We start from the raw sequence: 19,518 nt of genomic DNA, 5'->3' as shown, positions 1-19,518 counted from the left end.
ATACTACGCATGTTCTAAAGAGAGAAACACGTAATTTAGAGCGTAAATGGAAAAAAAATAATTTAGAGGTCTTTAGAATCGCGTGGAAAGACAGTATGTCACGTTATAAAAAGGCCCTAAAAGCGGCCAGGGCCGAGCACCTCCGCAAACTAATAGAAAATAATCAAAATAATCCTAGGTTTTTATTTACCACCGTGGCTAGACTAACAAATAAACAGAAGTCACCCGAACAAAATATCCCGTTACAGTTTAGTAGTAATGATTTCATGAACTTCTTCACTGAGAAAATAGAAAGCATCAGAACCACAATTGTAAACGTTCAATCCTCAATCGCACCTTATAATTCAGCCTCAATTATCCCCCCGCAAGAACAATTACAGTGCTTTACAACTATAGAACAAAAAGAGTTAAATAAACTTATCACTTCATCTAAAACAACAACATGTTTATTAGATCCTATACCAACTAAACTACTGAAAGAAGTGTTACCTGTAGTGGAAGAGCCTCTCCTCAATATTATTAACTCATCTTTATCTTTAGGTCATGTTCCTAGAACATTTAAACTGGCAGTTATAAAACCTCTCATTAAGAAACCACAATTAGATCTTAATAATCTAGCAAATTATAGACCCATTTCAAATCTTCCATTTATGTCTAAAATATTAGAAAAAGTGGTGTCCGCTCAACTGGGCTCTTTCTTACAAGAAAATGATATCTATGAAAAGTTTCAGTCAGGATTCAGGCCGCATCATAGCACTGAAACTGCGCTCGTTAAAATCACAAATGATTTACTTTTAGCTTCTGACCAAGGCTGTTTCTCAATACTAGTTTTACTTGATCTAAGTGCTGCGTTCGATACTATAGATCACACAATACTCTTAGATCGACTACAAAATTATACTGGTGTTCAAGGACAAGCATTAAGCTGGTTCAAATCATACCTATCTGACCGCTACCATTTTGTCTCTTTAAATGGAGAAAAATCGATCATAACTCCAGTAAACTATGGAGTGCCGCAGGGATCTGTGTTGGGCCCTCTGTTATTCTCAATATATATGCTGCCACTTGGAAATATTATAAGGAAACATGGAATTAGTTTCCATTGTTATGCTGATGACACTCAAATATATATTTCATCACGGCCGGATGAAAACGCTAAATTATCCAAATTGACAGAATGTGTTAAAGATATCAAAGATTGGATGACGCGTAATTTTCTTTTATTAAATCCAGACAAGACAGAGGTAATACTTATCGGTTCAAAAAACCGCCCACAAAACCTCTCACAATACAATTTTAACATCGTAGGATGTCCTGTTACTTTATCCTCTACAGTAAAAGACCTGGGTGTTATACTCGACTGCAACCTGTCTTTTGAAAATCATATTTCATATGTTACAAGAACAGCCTTTTTCCACCTTAGAAACATTGCTAAGCTACGTAATATGCTATCAGTTTCCGATGCAGAAAAGTTAGTTCATGCATTCATGACCTCGAGACTAGATTACTGTAATGCTTTATTAGCTGGTTGTCCTGCATCCTCAATAAACAAGCTACAGTTAGTCCAAAATGCAGCCGCTAGAGTTCTTACTAGATCAAGAAAATATGATCATATAACACCGATTTTATCATCACTGCATTGGTTACCTATAAAGTTCCGTATTAATTACAAGGTATTGCTACTGACTTATAAAGCCCTAAACGGTTTAGCTCCAGTCTATTTAACGGATCTTCTATCGTCCTATAATCCATCGCGCTCTTTAAGATCACTAAATTCGAGGCTTTTGGTCATACCTAGGATATCCAGATCCACCAAAGGAGGGAGAGCATTTTCACATTTAGCTCCGAAACTCTGGAATAGCCTTCCTGATACTGTTCGTTGCTCAGACTCGCTCTCCCAGTTTAAAACTAGATTAAAGACGCATCTCTTCAGCCAGGCATTCATATAACATTTTAAATCTTACTGTTCAAACTACAATCTGGCCTCTAGTTCATAAATGCCAGAGGAGAACTGGCCCCCGACTGAGCCTGGGTTCTCCCAAGGTTTTTTTTCTCCATTGGGTCACCTGATGGAGTTTTAGGACACCATTAGGTCACTTGATGGAGTTTTCGGTTCCTTGCCACTGTTGCCTTTGGCTTGCTCAGTTGGGGATATTTTGGGGATATTAATTTAATTTTATCAATCAATAAATTTACACTAGAAACAACCTTGTTGTGTTATTTTGGTTTAATGCTGTGAAGCTGCTTTGATGCAATCTGTATTGTGAAAAGCGCTATATAAATACACTTGACTTGACTTGACTTAATCCTTCCCAATACCTAAACTTAACAACTACCTTACTAACTATTAATAAGCAGTAATTAGGAATGTATTAAGGCAAAGTAATGTATTTAGTGAGAACTGAACCCTAATCTAAAGTGTGACCAAAATATTTATATTTATACTATTATTAACTTAGGAACTAAGGAAAATGCATTGGTACTTAATGATATACAAAGCAATTTGGGGGTTTTACCTCCTTATCTCTGTTGTTTGATCCAACAAAAAGCAGTTGGTAACTATTTATTGTGTTCACAATCTTGTTATAATCTCTATGTACCTCCTGCTAGAACTAATCCAGGTAAAACTGACTTTAAATATGCTGCCCCTTCAGACTGGAACCCTCTTCAAATTAAATTGAGGCTAAATCGTTTGGTGTCTTTTAGTAATTTTAAAACACGTATGCATGCACTAGAGAAAGATTTAGTGATTTGCTAATGCTTCTAAGGCTGTGTTTTTAATGATATTTTATTATGTGTTGTTGTTTGTTTTATGTGTATTTGTATATTTGGGCCGTCTATCTTGGCCAGGATTTTTAATCTCTTCTGGTTAAATAAAGGATAAATAAATAAAAAAATTAAGCTCATAATGGAAAAACTACATTTCTAATGACCTTTTTTTTTTTTTTAAATGAACATGAACATATAGTGACATTCACCTTTTAAAAACCCAAATAATCTCCTAAACCTTTATTCTCTGTTTTATTTTTGACATGGTGTTGAAATGAACATACTCCAACTTTGCTAAATATGTGAACTCTGTCCTGTAAATTCTAGTGAATCCACACTCTCAGCAGGGGTTGCTGGAATCTTGTCTGACTATCAGAGCTACTCTAAATCAATATAAGAGCACAGCGTTGGCCAAAGCCCAGCAACAAAAATCTATAACATACACCAACCAGGAGAAAAATAAACACTGACCTTTCTTTCCCAACAGAGACTAGCAATATCCTCATTGCATATGAATTTACAGTTGTATCAGAATTGGAATAAACAATTCTTACCTCAAAATATTTGATTGATGTATTGGTAACATAGCACTCAAAATGTCTTACTCTTCTCCCATTGGCTTTTGTTGCTTTCTGTACTACCAACCCGTTCATTGGGACTGCCATAATCCAGATTTTTAAAGATGGGCTGCATCAAGATTAGTATAATAGACTATTTACTACAGGTTTGTACTTCGCTTATGACGGGAGAGCACATTTGATGTGCGTCTCAAAAGGCTACTATGATTTAGGATATTGTGTAACTTCAGAAAGATCAAAATCTTTTTAAACAATTATTGTCTGTCTGATTGTGGGCTTGCTGAGCATCGGTTTTGGCCTCTGCTCTTATCATTAGCGTGTTTCACTTTTATGACCACAAACTCATTTTCAAAGACAGTATCATATACACAATAAAATCAACAGAACAGAAATCAATTTAGGCAAACAAATGTCATGCAGAATGGAGCACAGATGCTTTTAATGTTCTGGGATTTACAAAACATACATTTTATATTTGTTTTGCTCATGTACTCACACACACATTCTAGTGCTTTGATTCATGCATTTGAGAAAAGTACAGATAGTATGAAAGCAAATAAAATTAAAAATAATTCATAATAGAGAATTATTATGTTGCTCATGGGATTAACACACAAATTCAATTATCAACATTTACCAGCATTGTAATAAAGACATCTGCAAAAGGTTTTGGGTTGAAACAACCAGAACAAGCACTATCTCTTCCAAAGCTTTTCAATTGTTCTGCCAGTTTTTTGTTCTTTTAAAAAAATGTTATGTGGTTGACCAGAAATACCAACGTGAAAACATTTTAAATGGTTTAGCACTTTCCTAAAATAAAGTACATCGGTGTCAACATGATTTATTGTTTTACTGCATTGAAGGTATAATTCCATCCCATTCCATCAAAACTACTATTTATATTAATGAAAAAACAAACAAACAATAACTTGTCAATAAAAGTAGCTAATTTTAGTATCAAATCCCTGTTTAACCTTTTTGAAATTGTGATTTCCCACCTTAGAGATCTTGACCTTCTCAAATGCATTCAACACAATGCATCATCGTTTTGACATAATCTGTTGAACTGATATTCAATGTGTTGTTTTTTTGACTGATATATTTATGCAGCACAATCACAGTTTGTTTTATAGCAGGTCATATAAAATGTAGCTTAACGTCCTTGAGGTAAACAATCAACATTTTCTGAGAGTTAAACGCCTCCTTTCACTAACCATTTGTTGAAAAAAGAAAAACAAAATTACTTCATTTCCAAGAGTTTCAGGCCTTATTTTGTGCCTTATTCATGGAAAGTGCATTTAATATCCCAGAATGAAATTATTATACTAACGCAATTTAACCAAATAAACAAATGACGTTGGTCGTGCCATTTTTTGTTTTCTAGGAAATTGCGGCAGGTCAAGGGTTGTGTTTTTTACCTCAGTGTAAATCATTACTTCAGTGTTCTCTAATACACCATGAACTTAACTTCTGCCATTTGGGATTATAGTTTGGTGATTATCAAATATCAGTCTTGCTTAATCTGAAGCGGGCTATCAAAGCGCTGCAGATTCTCATCTGTTTTCCTTGCTGAAAAAAGGAAAACTCAGACAATGGGCTGCTTTGTACCATCCTGGAAGGGCTATAACACAGCTTCCTGTTTAACTCAAATAGACCCATGAGAGAGATCTGTGAAACGCTTTGTGTAGTTCAGACAGACCTAGCAAACACAGGCAGGGGACACAATATTCACCACGTCTGAAACCACACCAGATATTGCAATGTGGTGATAAACACCGATCAGTGCTCCTTTGTTCGTCTAATGAGAAAAATGTTCCCATTATAAATAGTTTAGCATGGCGTATGTCCAGAAGAGGATGGCTCTGTGAGTGAAGAGTATTGTTTGGTGTTGCATTCAAAGTGACTATGGGCTGACATGGCGCTAGTTCACCAAAATAATTAATTCATTTTTTACTCACCCTCATGTCTTTTTAAATCTATTTTGACTGACTTTTTTCCGTAGAGCACAAAAGAAGATATTTTGAAGAGTGTATATGGTGCTCTTTTCCATTTCCAATTAAAGCAGGCTTTATAAGGGCTGACAAAAAGCATCATAAAAGCACCATTATAGTAGTCCATACAACCTTCTCATGAAATCTTTCTCATAATGTGAGACAGAGTTGCTTCCCTTACTTTTACATTCTCTTTTTCATTTTGACTCTTTCTGCTCAGTCGTTAACCAGGATGGCCAGCCACTCATTGAAGGGAAGCTGAAGGAGAAACAGGTACGCTGGAAGTTCATCAAAAGGTGGAAAACACGTTATTTCACGCTTGCCGGCAACCAGCTTCTTTTCAGAAGAGGAAAATCAGTAAGTGTCCCATTCACAAGACATCAGATTGTATAATTTATGCATTTCTTACCATCGAGACTCTCTAAAAGGAACTGATCATACAAAAATGATTTTTTTAAATAATAATCATTTACTCAGCCTCATATCGTCCGACCTCATATTATTTTGTTTCTTCTGTGGAACACAAAATAAGATGTTAGGCAGCTTCTGTTTTCCATAAAAGGAAAGCTGATGATTTATACTGTCATGCTTAAAGGACAAAAGATCACAAACATACTCCACACAATTTTTGCGGTATGTTCCAGATCTTCAAAAGTCAAAGGATAACCCTGTGTGAGAACCAAGGCAAAATTTAAGTTGTAAGCGCCGTCTGTTTTCATTTCATCTTTGGCCAAATGCCGTTTCTTCTCGTGTCATGTGACTGATCACAAAGCAGCAAATTTGAAAAACGTTACAACAACTAAAAGCAATGCCAATTAACTCTTTCCCCGTCATTGACGGAAATTTCCATCATTTATGAGAAAACACTTCCCTGCCATTGATGGAATTTTTTCCGGAAGCTTTCCGTGTTTTCACTATTATATGCTAGGGGGCGCTATTACGCATCTTCTGAAAGAGTACTGAATCTCCTGATCAAAACTCTTGAGAAGAAGCAGAAACAAGCGATAGCATGTGTAAGCAGATGCATATGTAAAATAATGCGTCAACATTAAACAGCATATAAATCAAAACTGCCTAAAGTTACTGAATGAAATCCAGGACGAGTTAGGCTATAGGACTGTGCAAGATTTGGGGGTGTTGATGGACTCGATCTACTCCATCTATTGATGAAAAAATATTTTTTTATGAAACTTACCCACATTCAAGTGAAGTGAAGCTAGAATAAAAAGGTTTTTCATCAGAGGCTCTGTTCTCTCTTTTTCTTTTTTGATATATTGCATGTTCAGATATTCATACAACAAATTACTCTGGGGGCCATGAAACTTTTGTGAAAATGATCAAAAATGCTGTCACTGGCTGGTAAATTTTCAAAAACGCTGGCGGGTAAAGAGTTACCTAAACCTAAATTTACCTTGTGACCTAAATTTATGTCTGTTACTCACACAAAGCCATTGTATTGCTTCAAAAGACTTAGAATATCTGCAATAAGTTGCATGGACTACTAAACGTGAACGTGATCAACAGTGTTCCTGAACAACCATCTATATCGAGCGATTCTGTAATCTCGCAACTAAAAAGTATTTTAAATGGCTCATTTTTGGAGCCAATGGCTACCAAGTATTTTATTAGTCTAGAGCCCTGCTTTCTGGAAGATGATCATTATCTTTTAAAAACCCATGACTTCACCAAAGCCTTTCCTGAAGGGAATTACATTCACTAAATAAAACTAAAATGGCTTTTCAGAATCTCACTATTACATTTAAAAAAGGAAAGACCCAATTTACTATGCGTCCATATAACCTGGAGCCATATTTAAGATTGTGCAAAGGAGAATTCATAACCAAAGCCATGACAAACAGTGAGTACAAAACTAAGATCAGTAAAAAGCCAGCAAAAGCTTTTTAGTAAAAATGAACTCATTTGTCAGAACTGTAAGCACATTAAAGCTTGATTCATTGTAAATTTTACTCTGGAAAAGTGGGATGCATTGCTACAGGCATTTCATTTTGCAAAGTCTTGACAAATCTTTGGTTTATCAGGCATTGCACAAATGCTTTCAATATGATTTTGAGGAACATTTGGCCTTTTGTCACAGTATCTTTCTGCAGTTTTTCTTTCATTTTAATGGTGCTCATTCTAATCCATGTACACAAACAACAGTAAGCTTCATTTTTGGCAAACTTTGTGCAGCGACTCTTAAAAACTTATAGAAACTTAAAAGAAAAATAGAGCAGGAGAATTGGGACCATGCATACTGTGAGCCTCCAACCAAGATGGTGTCTTATCTAAACCCAGAATTTATGAAAAAGAAGTGTGCTAAACTGTATTGGATGTGCACTTGTAGTGTACTTGAAATATTAAAAGTATATTTAAAAAAAAAAAACTGAACTTGCAGATAATATAATATTAATGAAATAAAAGGGCACTTAAGTGTACCTATAGAGAGTGTAACACACTCACACACACTTATAACACTTTGTAATAATGTCAAATTAAAGGTTTTACTTCAAAAACACATTTTAAGCACTTTTTTTTTTTTTTTCATTCTTTAAACTCATTCTTGAAATTTAATGATGTCGAGGCTGTAATGTGATTGGTTATCTAGGCACATGTGATCCAAGTTAGCCGTTACGCTTTTTCCAATGGTAGAGCCACAGACCCTCATATCACCCAATAATAAGACCATCTCAGTCTCCATGAACCGAGCTGAGTGTGTCAGATAAGAGAGACATACAAAATGTTTCGAGCGGTGGGTCCCCAGGACCAGGATTGAAAACCACTGAGACCACTGGCTGTGTTCCATTCAGACCTATCTGAACATTAGAGTGTAAAGCATTAGCTCTGATTGACGGCACTTTTTCCCTCTTGCACTCACAGAAGGACGAGCTGGACGACAGCACAATTGAACTTAGCAAAGTGCAAAGCGTTAAGGTGGTTGCTAAGAAGAGGCGCGACCGCGGGCTGCCCAGAGCCTTCGAGATCTTCACCGACAGCAAAACCTACGTGCTGAAAGCTCAAGATGAGAAGCATGCGGAAGAATGGCTGCAGTGCATCAATGTGGCTGTGGCCCAGGCCAAAGAACGCGAGAACCGCGAGGCCACCACATACCTGTGACGCCTGTTCTGCCGAGGATGCTGTCATACAAACTGGCATATCAAGCCACATGGGTACGTCTTATTGCTACGTTATCTCATTACAATGGTTTAACAACATCAACGACAAAGGCCTTGTCTCAAAAGCCACCTTCAGCTGTTGCAGCCTTCCTCCACTTAAATTCTTGCAATAGTAGGTCACAGAGACCGTCGGTTAGTACTTCGTAGGGTGGGCTTGGCAATGGGCGTTAAGGGCCCTCTGAATCATGAAATGATCAATGGGACTTCTCGGACAAACGATAGGAAAGGGCACAAGGCTAGAAGTCAACAACATGTGAGTCATTTGGGGCATGACCAAAGAAAAGAGTGATATCCAATGAAGCTGAGAAACATCTGTTCCACACTTCGCACTGACAGTCGTTGTGTGGGTCATATCGTATGTTTTGAGAAACAAAAATTATGATTTATTAAATCTTTGTCTTCCAGAAAAGTATAGAATAGTCAGAGTCTGCTATCACTTACACTTAGGGCTGTTGTAGTAAACATGTTAACGCATACAATAAATAAGTTTAATACTGTTAACAAATGTTAAAGCTTAGAATGCATAACCCTAAAAATCTACACAAATGCATAAAGGGGGTCAAAGTGATTTGAAATGGAATTAATGGTTTTCTTCAGAAAATGAGGTGTCCTATTAATAAAATAATAATTTTAATTTAAAATAGTTTTAATATATCAAACATGTTTATTTGTCCACATTCCTTGTATATATGCATTACAAAAGATGGAATTTATTCTTTTCAAAATGCACTTGTACTCTTTCTAAACAAACTTAACTCAAACATCGACTTTAGAGTAGATTCAAGTTTGAACCTTTACTCCCCACATTTCTCACAGACCATTTGAAAATGATCTTTGCAGGCAGAGACAGAACATTTCACATAACATTTGCACCTTTCTAAGCGTAACTTTTGGGTAGAGTTTGCACTTCTTTCTTTATTTGGGCCTTTAGCTATGCTTTACTGTGCCCTTTCTCTACTCATCTACTGCATCTAAAATCACATACTGAGTAGGTTCTACATTTGAGAACTTCATGACTGTTAAAAAAGTATGCATATGTATAGTATGAATAAAGTATCATCAAGCTTGAATGTGTGTAGTATGAGTGCAATCTGAATGTACTACGCCCCTTTATGCATTCTTCGGGTAATGATACAAAAAAATAAAATAATCCTATAACCAAGAAATATGAAAATTACATTGATGAGGATCAGAAACAAACATTTTTGAAGGATTAATGAAATATTCATGGATTCATGGATAAAATATTTAAAAAATCACAGTATGCTGGGTCAATTTGACCCCCTTTATGCACCATTACCAGATTTATTCAATTTTTATGTTATATACTATGTTTGGTGTCATTTTCCTTTTTGAGAAATATAAAATCTGTCATTTTTTGTGCAAGTGAGATGAGGAACATTTATGACATGAGCAGCATCCACATGAATGTATTCTTGTTTTGTTCTTTCCTTTAAAAGGAACTGAATGCGTTAACATGTTAACTACAATTATGTACCGAAATTATAATTTTTACCAAAACACCGAAACCAAAATGAACGTTTTCGTGACATTTGCTCAAGCATACATTAAATAATGAAGAAAACAGGTTAAGTAAACATATAATATGTAATATAGTGCATATTTAATAAAACATTTTCTAGCTGTCTATCAAGCTCTGAACAATGAATAGCTTTCCTGAGGTAAATGTAGCATTATGTGACATTGTTTACAAGCTGTTTTATTGACATCTTTCTGCGGTTGAAACACTGATTGAGCGATTACATGAGAGTAAGCTGCAGTTGTTTCTTTCAACATTCCTTCTAATTTTCATTCATGTTTATTTTGTGCTATAACTATAGTAGTAAAGTGGAAGAGAGTGATCTGTCACGCCACATTAAAGAGCATCAAAACCACATTTATTGTTTGAATTTTGTTATAAAACTGACAGCATTTGAAAGCTCAGACTTTGTTTCATATCAAAAGTAACAAAGCACCAGGCTTTGTTATGCATAATCGCATTAATAATCGCTTACTGCGTTTATTGGATGGTAGGTGTGGTTGGATGGTACAAATAATTTTTAATGAAGTTTGTTCACGCATTAACTGAAAACAGCATAGACTAGAAGATCTCAATTCAATAAAAAAGATTATTCATTAAAAACGGGAAATCGATAAAGCCAACCTCTCCGTAGCATATACACAGCTGATGTTTACTTGTATCTTATCAGCCATTGGAGAATCGCTAATTAATCGTCACCTTTTCGGTTGCCGAAATTTCACTGCATCACTAACTACAACTAAATACAACCATAAATGGTTTAATTAATTGACAGCCCTACTTACAGTAAGCATGAAGTCTTCATAATCTTGAATTTTACTGCCAGCTCCTCTGTTTTCCCAGAATCCAGCAAGGGCCACGTTGACAGTAATAATATTATTCTGCATTAACCACTCAGTTGTCAAACCATGTGGACGGTTACAACATACAGCAATAAAAGAATTAAGCTGGATTGTGTTTTTACCAAAAAAGGACCAAAAGTATCAAGAAGTGCCTCTAATAATCAGTTCATGGAAGCGTTCACCGCTGGGGATACAAATGTATAAATGGAGTGGCAAAACAGATCTTTGTACACAGTTTTCTTTGGCTACAGGATCTTGCGTGTCTGTAATGTTGATCAATGTCTTCTTGAATAACACAGAGGACCTCTCCAAAGTTCGAGGGAACCGTATAACAGTGGTGGTGAAAAATTCGTTCCACTGGTGTCTGTTTCCGTGCTGTGTTTTGTGCGCTAATGTTGGCATTTATGTCTCCAGGCTTGTTTGCTGGCAAAAGTTTGTCCCTTTTTCTCTACAGTTTTTATCCATGGATGAATACTAATTATGTTGTACAATAATAGTGATTCAAATACAAGCCTTTTATTCATTTATAGTAATAACTATTTTTGTTGTGCAAAGGCAAATTAGTTGTAAATGAGTGACATCGGGTCTCTTACACTGTATTCTGTGATATGTGATTGAATGGTTTGGCTCTATTAGGTTTAGATTCAGATTCAAATCAATCAAAATGTAATAATTTTTCTGCTTCAGTGAGGGTGTAGTTTCTGCATTTTTTTATTATTATTTTTATCTCAACACGCTAATAATTTAAATAAAAAAAAATGCAGTGGAGGGAATAAACAAGTTTTTCTGCAAGTGTTATTTTGGTGCCCGGTTTAATAAAAGAATTAAATGAGGTAATAGCTCAAACATACCCATAAAGTTTGTGCTGAACACAATGTGTATGGTGCATTGCCCCACTGTGCAGTTCGATTCTGACTGCTGGGTTGTGGAGAATCTATAATAAACCTAATTTACTTTGAATGGGGTGGTTTTGTGTATAAAATAATGATAAAGACATAATTGAAATATTCACAGCGCAGCATTTAGGTTAAACTGGAATAAGATTCAAGTTTTATGCTGAAAATATGCATACCATGCATTGTGAAATAGCTTCTTATTATTTCCAGCCTGGTCTCATTGTTCATTGTACTGGTCCAGGCCTACAATGACAATTTAGTAACAATATAGAATAAAAAGTACATTTTGAGCAGCTATTCCCACTCCTACCTCTAAACCTAATCATAACCATAACCATTTCTTAAAAATATGTACAGTTATAAAGAAAAACATAATAGACAAGTGTAATCACAATAATTTATTTATTGCAAAAGTGTAAGACAAAGTCATTTACTCTGTGATAAACTGACCACTATCATTTTTTATTTGGGCCTTTTCCTAATTGTTTTATTTTATTTGTATAGATTTTTTTTGGCGGTTGTGTGAAAATTTCAGCTCATGAATATTTAATGAGGCATGAATTGAGGCTTTTTATGATTGGTTGTCTGTTGCTAATGTTGCTAAACTGCATTTCATTGTGTCACACTAAATATAGCAAAAGTGTTTCTTAACCCAGGGGTAAATATAGCTTTAACCCAGGGCTAAAAAGATGTTAACTCAAGGTTAAGCATGAAAAGCCCTGAAATTTTCAGCATCCAAAAACACAGATGTTTCTTGTTTTCCTTCACAGTGTTGAGTTACTCTGTTTGTTTACTTGAGTTGACAACATAATCCAGCCAGGATGCATATCAACATCTTGTAGCATTTATTTCGATTTCACACCCCTAATGGCCCATAACAGATGAGTTTTCAGCTCAGCAAGGTGCTTCAAGGCCCCATCCAAACTGTCTTATGAGACACACATTTTCATCCCCATAGTTTGTTACAAAGTCATTTACCAACTATTAACTTTCTTCCGGTCATCTGATAAGACCACTTTTTAGCGCAATTTTCCCCCGGAAATTGCGCTGGTTAACTCATGATTTCTGTTCTGTGCGTCTGTGCGCACCAATCTTGCACTTCTATCTACTCCTCAACCAGACCAGTTTTCGGCATTATGTTAAGGAAGGTCTAATCTCGGGAACGCACAAAAAAAATCCAGGAAAAGATTTACTATCTCTTAGTGTTGTGATCCCATGAGGTGAGAAAATTGCGCTAAAACACTCACCGAGTTTTTATTACTTGTTTCCATATGTTGGGGTCTCTGAGCCAAAATCCTATTTATTTTGAAACAAAATTGGTTTGTTTTTGATTCATCTGATTTCAAATGAACTTTCAGGCAGCTGTATAAATATCTGTCCAATTACACGCTAGATGAAGGTGTGCATGTGTGCACATGACCTCTGTGACCTGAGCAAGGCTTTTGTTTGTGTTGTTTCTCTTGAGGGACGAATGTCTATTTTCTCTGTATTGAATGCTGTACTATGTGTTCTCTATTTTAAAATAATGGAATGTACAATGAAGGAACTACTGACTGCGAGCTCCAATGTTTCAAAGAAGGTGTTATATATATAGTTTGTATTTGTATAAGTCAACCTAATATTTACCCTAATTACTCTCTTAAAATTTGTTCTTGTTCTTGTTGTGATAGACTCATTTAAATATCTTATTCCAAAGAATTTTGATATCCAATTAGCTATGTGAGCTAATGGATAATGTTAGTAGCCATATCTATTTAAGCATTGACTTGATCAAACACAATTCACATTCTGACTTCATTCTGTTATGAAACATCCACTTTTCCTGATCATGATTCCCAGTAGATAAAATCAAATCCACACAGAAATATGTCAAATCCTCCTTGACTTTTAGAATTTTAGTAATGATTGTGAACATGAAGAGCACATTGGTAAAATCAAATGTATTTGTTAGTTATTGTAATTCATGTTTTAATCCATTTGGTTACACTTTATTTCAACGATCCACATTCTAATAACTACAAGTAACTTGTCAACTACATGTCAACTAACTCTTATTAGAGTATTATTAGACTGTTAGTAGAGACCGTTAGATTAGGCTTAAGGGTAGTAGAATAAATTGGCGTACTTACAAAGTTACTTATAGTCAGTAGAATGTCTGTTGGGGAGCATCAAAATAAAGAATTAGCAGATATTAAGCAGACAGTTTACTAATACTCTGAGTGCTAGTTTACATGTAGTTGCAAAGTTACTTATAGACTATAGTCATTAGAATGTCTAAGGTGGACAATCAAAACAGTGTTACCATTCATTTTTATTTCTTTTGATCTGTATGTATTTCAAGTGTTTTTAACTATTTGAATAAATACAAAATTAATATCAATTTGTTTCAGATTAATGTTACTTGACATTTATCCAAAGCCGAAATAGTTTCCTTTACAGAGACGAGCAGTTTCACTAAATCTACCCATTTATTGACTAATTTAATGAAAAGAAAAATATATATATTTTGTGCATGTTATATGAAAACTGATTTATTTGTTTCCATAAATAAAGCATTAGCGTTATTATTATATACTTTCATGAAAACTCTAGGACGAGTTACATTTTAGAGTGCCACTATTATGCTATTTTAAAGGTTCCTAATTTTGTTTTGGATGTCTCCTACAATAGGTTTACATGCATCCAACCTAAAAAAACACTTTCATTTTCTCATAATACACATTGCAGCATCACTTATTTTCTTACAGTGTCTGAAACAGTTCGATAAAGGATTCAGTCTCTCTAAACCCCTCCTTTCCGAGAGACTAGGCTCTGATTGGTCAAATGATCCAGTGTGTTCTGATTGGTCAACCACTTAACGCATGTGATGGAAACGAAATGCCCATTACCATATCTGAATTTCAGCTCTAGATCTTCCTCATCACTAGATACACAGTGATATTAACAGTAACGATGGTGTCAGTTTTACAGTATCAGTTGGAACCCGAGTCCTCATGCTTTTGAAGTGCTTGCAAAGTGGATTTGCTTTCGCAGCACAGAAAACAGCGTCTTCTAGACATGTTGACAACACAAACCAAACTCTTCCAGGCCTCAACTACAACTACAGTGTTCGAGGCAGCCAATGAAGATTGGCTGGAGGGTTACACTTTATTTTGATGGTCCACTTTAGACTTTCTACTAATTATAAGTTACTAGTCAACTACATGTCTGTTAACTCTCCTTAGATTATTAGTAGACTGTATGACTGTTAGGTTAGGGTTAGGTGTTTGGGTTTGTAGAATAAGTGTATTTGCATGTATTTACAAAGTTACTAATAAGTAGAATGTCTGTTGGGGAGCATCAAAATAAAGTGTTAGCAGATATTAAGCAGACAGTCTACTAATACTCTAATAACCGCAAGTTGACATTTGGTTACAAAGTTACATATAGTCAGTAGAATTTCTAAAGTGAACCATCAAAATAAAGTGTTACCAGCTGGCATTATGCAAATTTGTTACAAACCTAAGTAGGTTTGTGCTGGAAATAAGACTGGAATTACTGACGATTCGTTTCAGGCAGTTCAGAATCAGTTCTTTCTTGTACGAGACAATAACCTCATTTATCAAGCACTTTAGTCTTTGAAACTTGTTTTAGAGCTTTTCATTCACAAACAGCTATATTACACACTACATGAAAGGTAATATCCGAATAAGCATAATAGGGGCACTTTAAAAAACAAGTTTTGGGATTTTGAAAACCCTCAAGTTTAAACTATGTTAGCTTTGTGAAGTCGACCTTTTCCTACTTACTTTAGTAGTTTTTCATGTTCTTCACACATCAGACAGATTGTACATATGGGTTGAACATTAATTTTCCGCTGTGTGCCTGAACAGCAGTCACTACTGAACACAGAGGAATACACAATATGACAGTGTTTAAACATGGGTGTGACAACACTTCAGCACCCTTAAGTAGACACAGCAACTTTTCAAAATGCATCCATGTTTAATCCCACCTAAAAGACCAGAGACACTGAAAAGATTGTGGACCTGCTCCAACATGTGCATGTGTGCAAGCAAATTACACCGTTCCTAAAGCCAACTTGAGTTGGGAAAACATGAATAAGACCCTTGGGAGAATATTGTTCTGTCTGAAATCTTCTCTTTGAGATAACTTGGCAAATAGTTTTCTGTTAGGCCTCCCCACTCAGCATATAGAGATCCTACTGACACTGTGACCTGAACAAACGTGATGCAGTAAGTTTCCAGTGACAACCAATTTATCTGTCCACACCGAATGCAAAACAGCTGTGCAACGTGACACAATCACAGCCAATCAGAATACATTTGATATTTAATGTACACTGATCAGGAGCAGATCTTTGGAGGGAAAACATTTATTTTTCATCCCATTGGTGCATAGACCCGTATTGCACAATGAGTTATGAAAAGGTCCTCATATTTCAGCACTAGGCGAAGAGACGGCGTCTCCAGATGCCATCACGTAGCAATTAAATATACAAATATGCAGATCATCATCCCTTTTCATAACTCACTGAGCAGTGTTTTGGACGAGTGTGACTTCACAGTGGACAGGACAAGCATGACAGCCAGGGATTGACAATATGTCCTGTCACTTGTTGCATGGTTATAGAGTTGAAAACGTCTACATTCTGACGATTTGGAACAGAACAGTTTGTCCCAGGAACTTTTTTCCCCCAAACTTGTTGCTTTCTGCATTTCCACCAGCGCTTAAGTCCCACCCCCCGAAAGTTCCTGAATTTGGAAAAAGTACCACATCGCAAGCAGGGACTTTCTGAGGGGGAATTTTTTTACCCGGAACTTCATTTAGACCCTGGTTCCTGCGGTCGAAACATACCGAGTACCACCCAAAAGTTCCTAGTTCCTGGGGAAACGTGGCTTTTGACAAATTATAAAGAATTACCAATTAAGTACTTATCACAACATTATTGTGTGTCTGAGACGTAATCAATCATCTTTTTTACTCTGAAGTGAAGTGACATGAAGGCCAAGTATGGTAACCCATACTCAGAGTTTTTCCTCTGCATTTAACCCATCCAAATTAGTGCACACACATTAGGAGCAGTGAGTAGTGAACACACACACACACACACTGCAAACCGTGGATACACACACCCGGAGCAGTGGGCAGGCATTCACTGTGACCCCGGGGAGCGATTGGGGGTTAGGTGCCTTGCTTGAGGGCACCTCAGTCATTTCCTGCTGGTATTGAGAATCGATCCCACGACCTTCAGGTTACAAGTCTGACTCTCCAACCATTAGGCCACGACTTTCCCCAAACTGAATATAGTCATAAAATGCATCACTAATTACTCAAGTGTTATCACTCTGCAGGAACTACTATGGATCTGGACCATTATTTTAAAGTGAAAAACAGATGAGGTGCTGACTAGATGTCAAAGGGTTACGGTTACAATCGCCTTTGGAAATATCACCTTGAGGACAAAAGAAAGCACAAGCAAAGGTCATCTTGTAATGTAAATAAATACACTTCCAAAGGAAATGACAGTGAGAGGTTGGAAGAAATGGAAGCTTTAGCGTAAGTTCTGCCAGGAAGACTCAATTGTTACGTCACTTATTACATTCTCTTCTAACCAATCGTGTTTTAATACTCTTAATATAAAAGATCGGTACTTACACGAGTTCGCAGATGCTGATGCCAACATTCACCTCCATCCTCCCCACCATCACCAGGCTGGTCCCTTCCCATACCTCCCGGGGGATCGGCTGCGCCCCTGCCTTTGTCTTCAGGCATGAAATGCAGAATCCGTTACCCTCGGATTGCATGTTACAGACGGGGCCTACGGCAAATAACTTTATATCACAATACTTGCTTGCTGGGCCGTCATTTTGCCTCCCGAGTCTTTCTGGTAGAACTGCACCTATGGTAGTTGAGGAAGAGTTTTTGGTTTGTGACAGCTCAGTTAAAGTGGGAGAACTTGCAAAATAGCAGGGTGTTCAAATACTTATTTTCCTCACTGTAAGTGTACGTTGTAGAACAAAACGTCAAGGTATCATCAAGTTATGTTTACCACAGGAATTATTTTACTCATAAATCGAAGAACCCCATTATGAGACCCCATAGGAAAATCTCAAAGGAAACAGTGGCGAATTAGACTTCTGGGTTTTGACGTCATACCTGCGCCACTCTATACATGACTGACTCACGGGCAGTATAAATGCATTTCTTTTTTATAAATGCAAAGTGATTTCTACTTTGATACCTGGGGGCCTTATCTCAGCCGTGTAAAAATGCCTTCTGTTTCACATACAAGCTGCTATAGAGCCATCTGAAAAGAAAACAATATCTTAAATGTGATCCTCTTCTTTTGAGATGTTTCATCACTTGCACAGTGTTGTACTCTTCAAAGCTGTAACACAGTGCATTAATACAAATTTGCTATTGAATTCCAGATATTTTCTCTCCTTTAGAGACACATGCCCCACTCTGTGAGGGGTTGTTTTTGGACATCTGTGGTGCCAAGACACATCCTGGACGTGTGAATTGAAATCAGTCGTTTGCAGAAAATCTTCTCTCCAAGGATGATACATCTTTGTTTGTTTAAGTCAGTTATGCACCTCATTAAATCCCAGAATCGACTGTTGTTCAGAGGTTCCCTGAAGACTGAAGGGGAAGAATAAAGAAACAAAACACTTAATAATAAAATGTAAACGCTTTGGAAGTTGCATTAGAAACAAATCAAATGTAAAAATCCTTGAGTGGGACAAAAGTGAAGTCGACGTACTCTAAGAGAGGCAGCATGTGTTTTCAATTGGGTCCTCTGGCTGTGATTTGCTTAGAGGCCCTGTGGGGTCCAGCATGTGTCTTAATTACCTCAAATGTTGCTTTAATAAGCCTTTCTGTAGAGCTTTGCCTCTACCTGATTTGACTTCTGGCTCCAGAGAGGCTGATTTGTGACGACGACGTTTGCACCATCGAGCGTTTCAAATAAATGACAAAAAGCCGAAACATACTGCAAACTACATCACTGTACTGCACACATTGATTTTTCTACAATAGAAATGCTTCATTTTTTATATACTTGTTACATATACTTAGCTATGTGTAGTGGCCCAGACAATATCTAGACAATCTTAGCTTATCATTTATTTATATTTTTACCCACTGTTTTTCTTTGAACTTTTGCCTTTGGCTATTATTTTTCTCTGACTGATTGAAAGACAAACCAAAGAGCATTTTCTGTGACTTTCTACAACAACAGAACTAGAGCATCGCAACAAAGTTTCTTCAAACACAGATACTGTATAATATTAAAGATGTTGTCTGCCGGTGTGAGCATCTAATTTTTTATTAAATGAGCCATTGATTAGCACTCAAACCCAAAAAACCCCATAATGCAACCTTTTTTTACGAGGTTGTGATTTTGTATAAATTCATACAATGTGAATTATATGAAATCGTATGATATTTAACAAAAAATAGCATTAAAATGTCCACTCCTAACCCCAACCCTTTAAACAACCATCATTAGACTAGCAGATCGTAAGAAAAAACATACGAATTAGATCATACGAATTCATACAAATGCGCCACCATTTTGCCAAAATGTAAAATAGTTCAAAATTGACATGAGATTTATCACTATATGGTGAATAACACATCATTTTGTTTAAAAAGTTGTAAGGACTTATATGGGGAAGTAAAATCCATATAACCCTAGCCCTAAATGTTCTGTTTCTAAAGTCAA

General features: G+C 36.3%; 1 protein-coding gene across 2 annotated transcripts in view; it reads left to right on the top strand.

The window, feature by feature from the left end:
- veph1 (ventricular zone expressed PH domain-containing 1) overlaps positions 1–18,344 on the top strand; it is a 136,020-nt gene extending 117,676 nt beyond the window's left edge. The window contains exons 13-15 of one of the 2 annotated variants that reach the window (XR_014607682.1): positions 5,559–5,695; positions 8,216–8,505; positions 18,242–18,344. Coding sequence is in view for 1 of the 2 variants with exons in the window: in XM_084124046.1 (XP_083980172.1) it covers positions 5,559–5,695; positions 8,216–8,452 (374 nt within the window). In the remaining variant the exon portion in view is untranslated. Of the gene's footprint in view, positions 1–5,558; positions 5,696–8,215; positions 14,163–18,241 lie in introns of those variants that run through there. The other variant, XM_084124046.1, reaches the window with a different exon arrangement.
- Positions 18,345–19,518: the final 1,174 nt, after the last annotated feature.

This window comes from Abramis brama, assembly GCF_963993115.1.
Source record: "Abramis brama genome assembly, chromosome: 9".
Taxonomy (NCBI): Eukaryota; Metazoa; Chordata; class Actinopteri; order Cypriniformes; family Leuciscidae; genus Abramis; species Abramis brama.
Note: the sequence above shows the minus strand (reverse complement) of the source record. Positions and strands in the feature narration are given on the sequence as shown.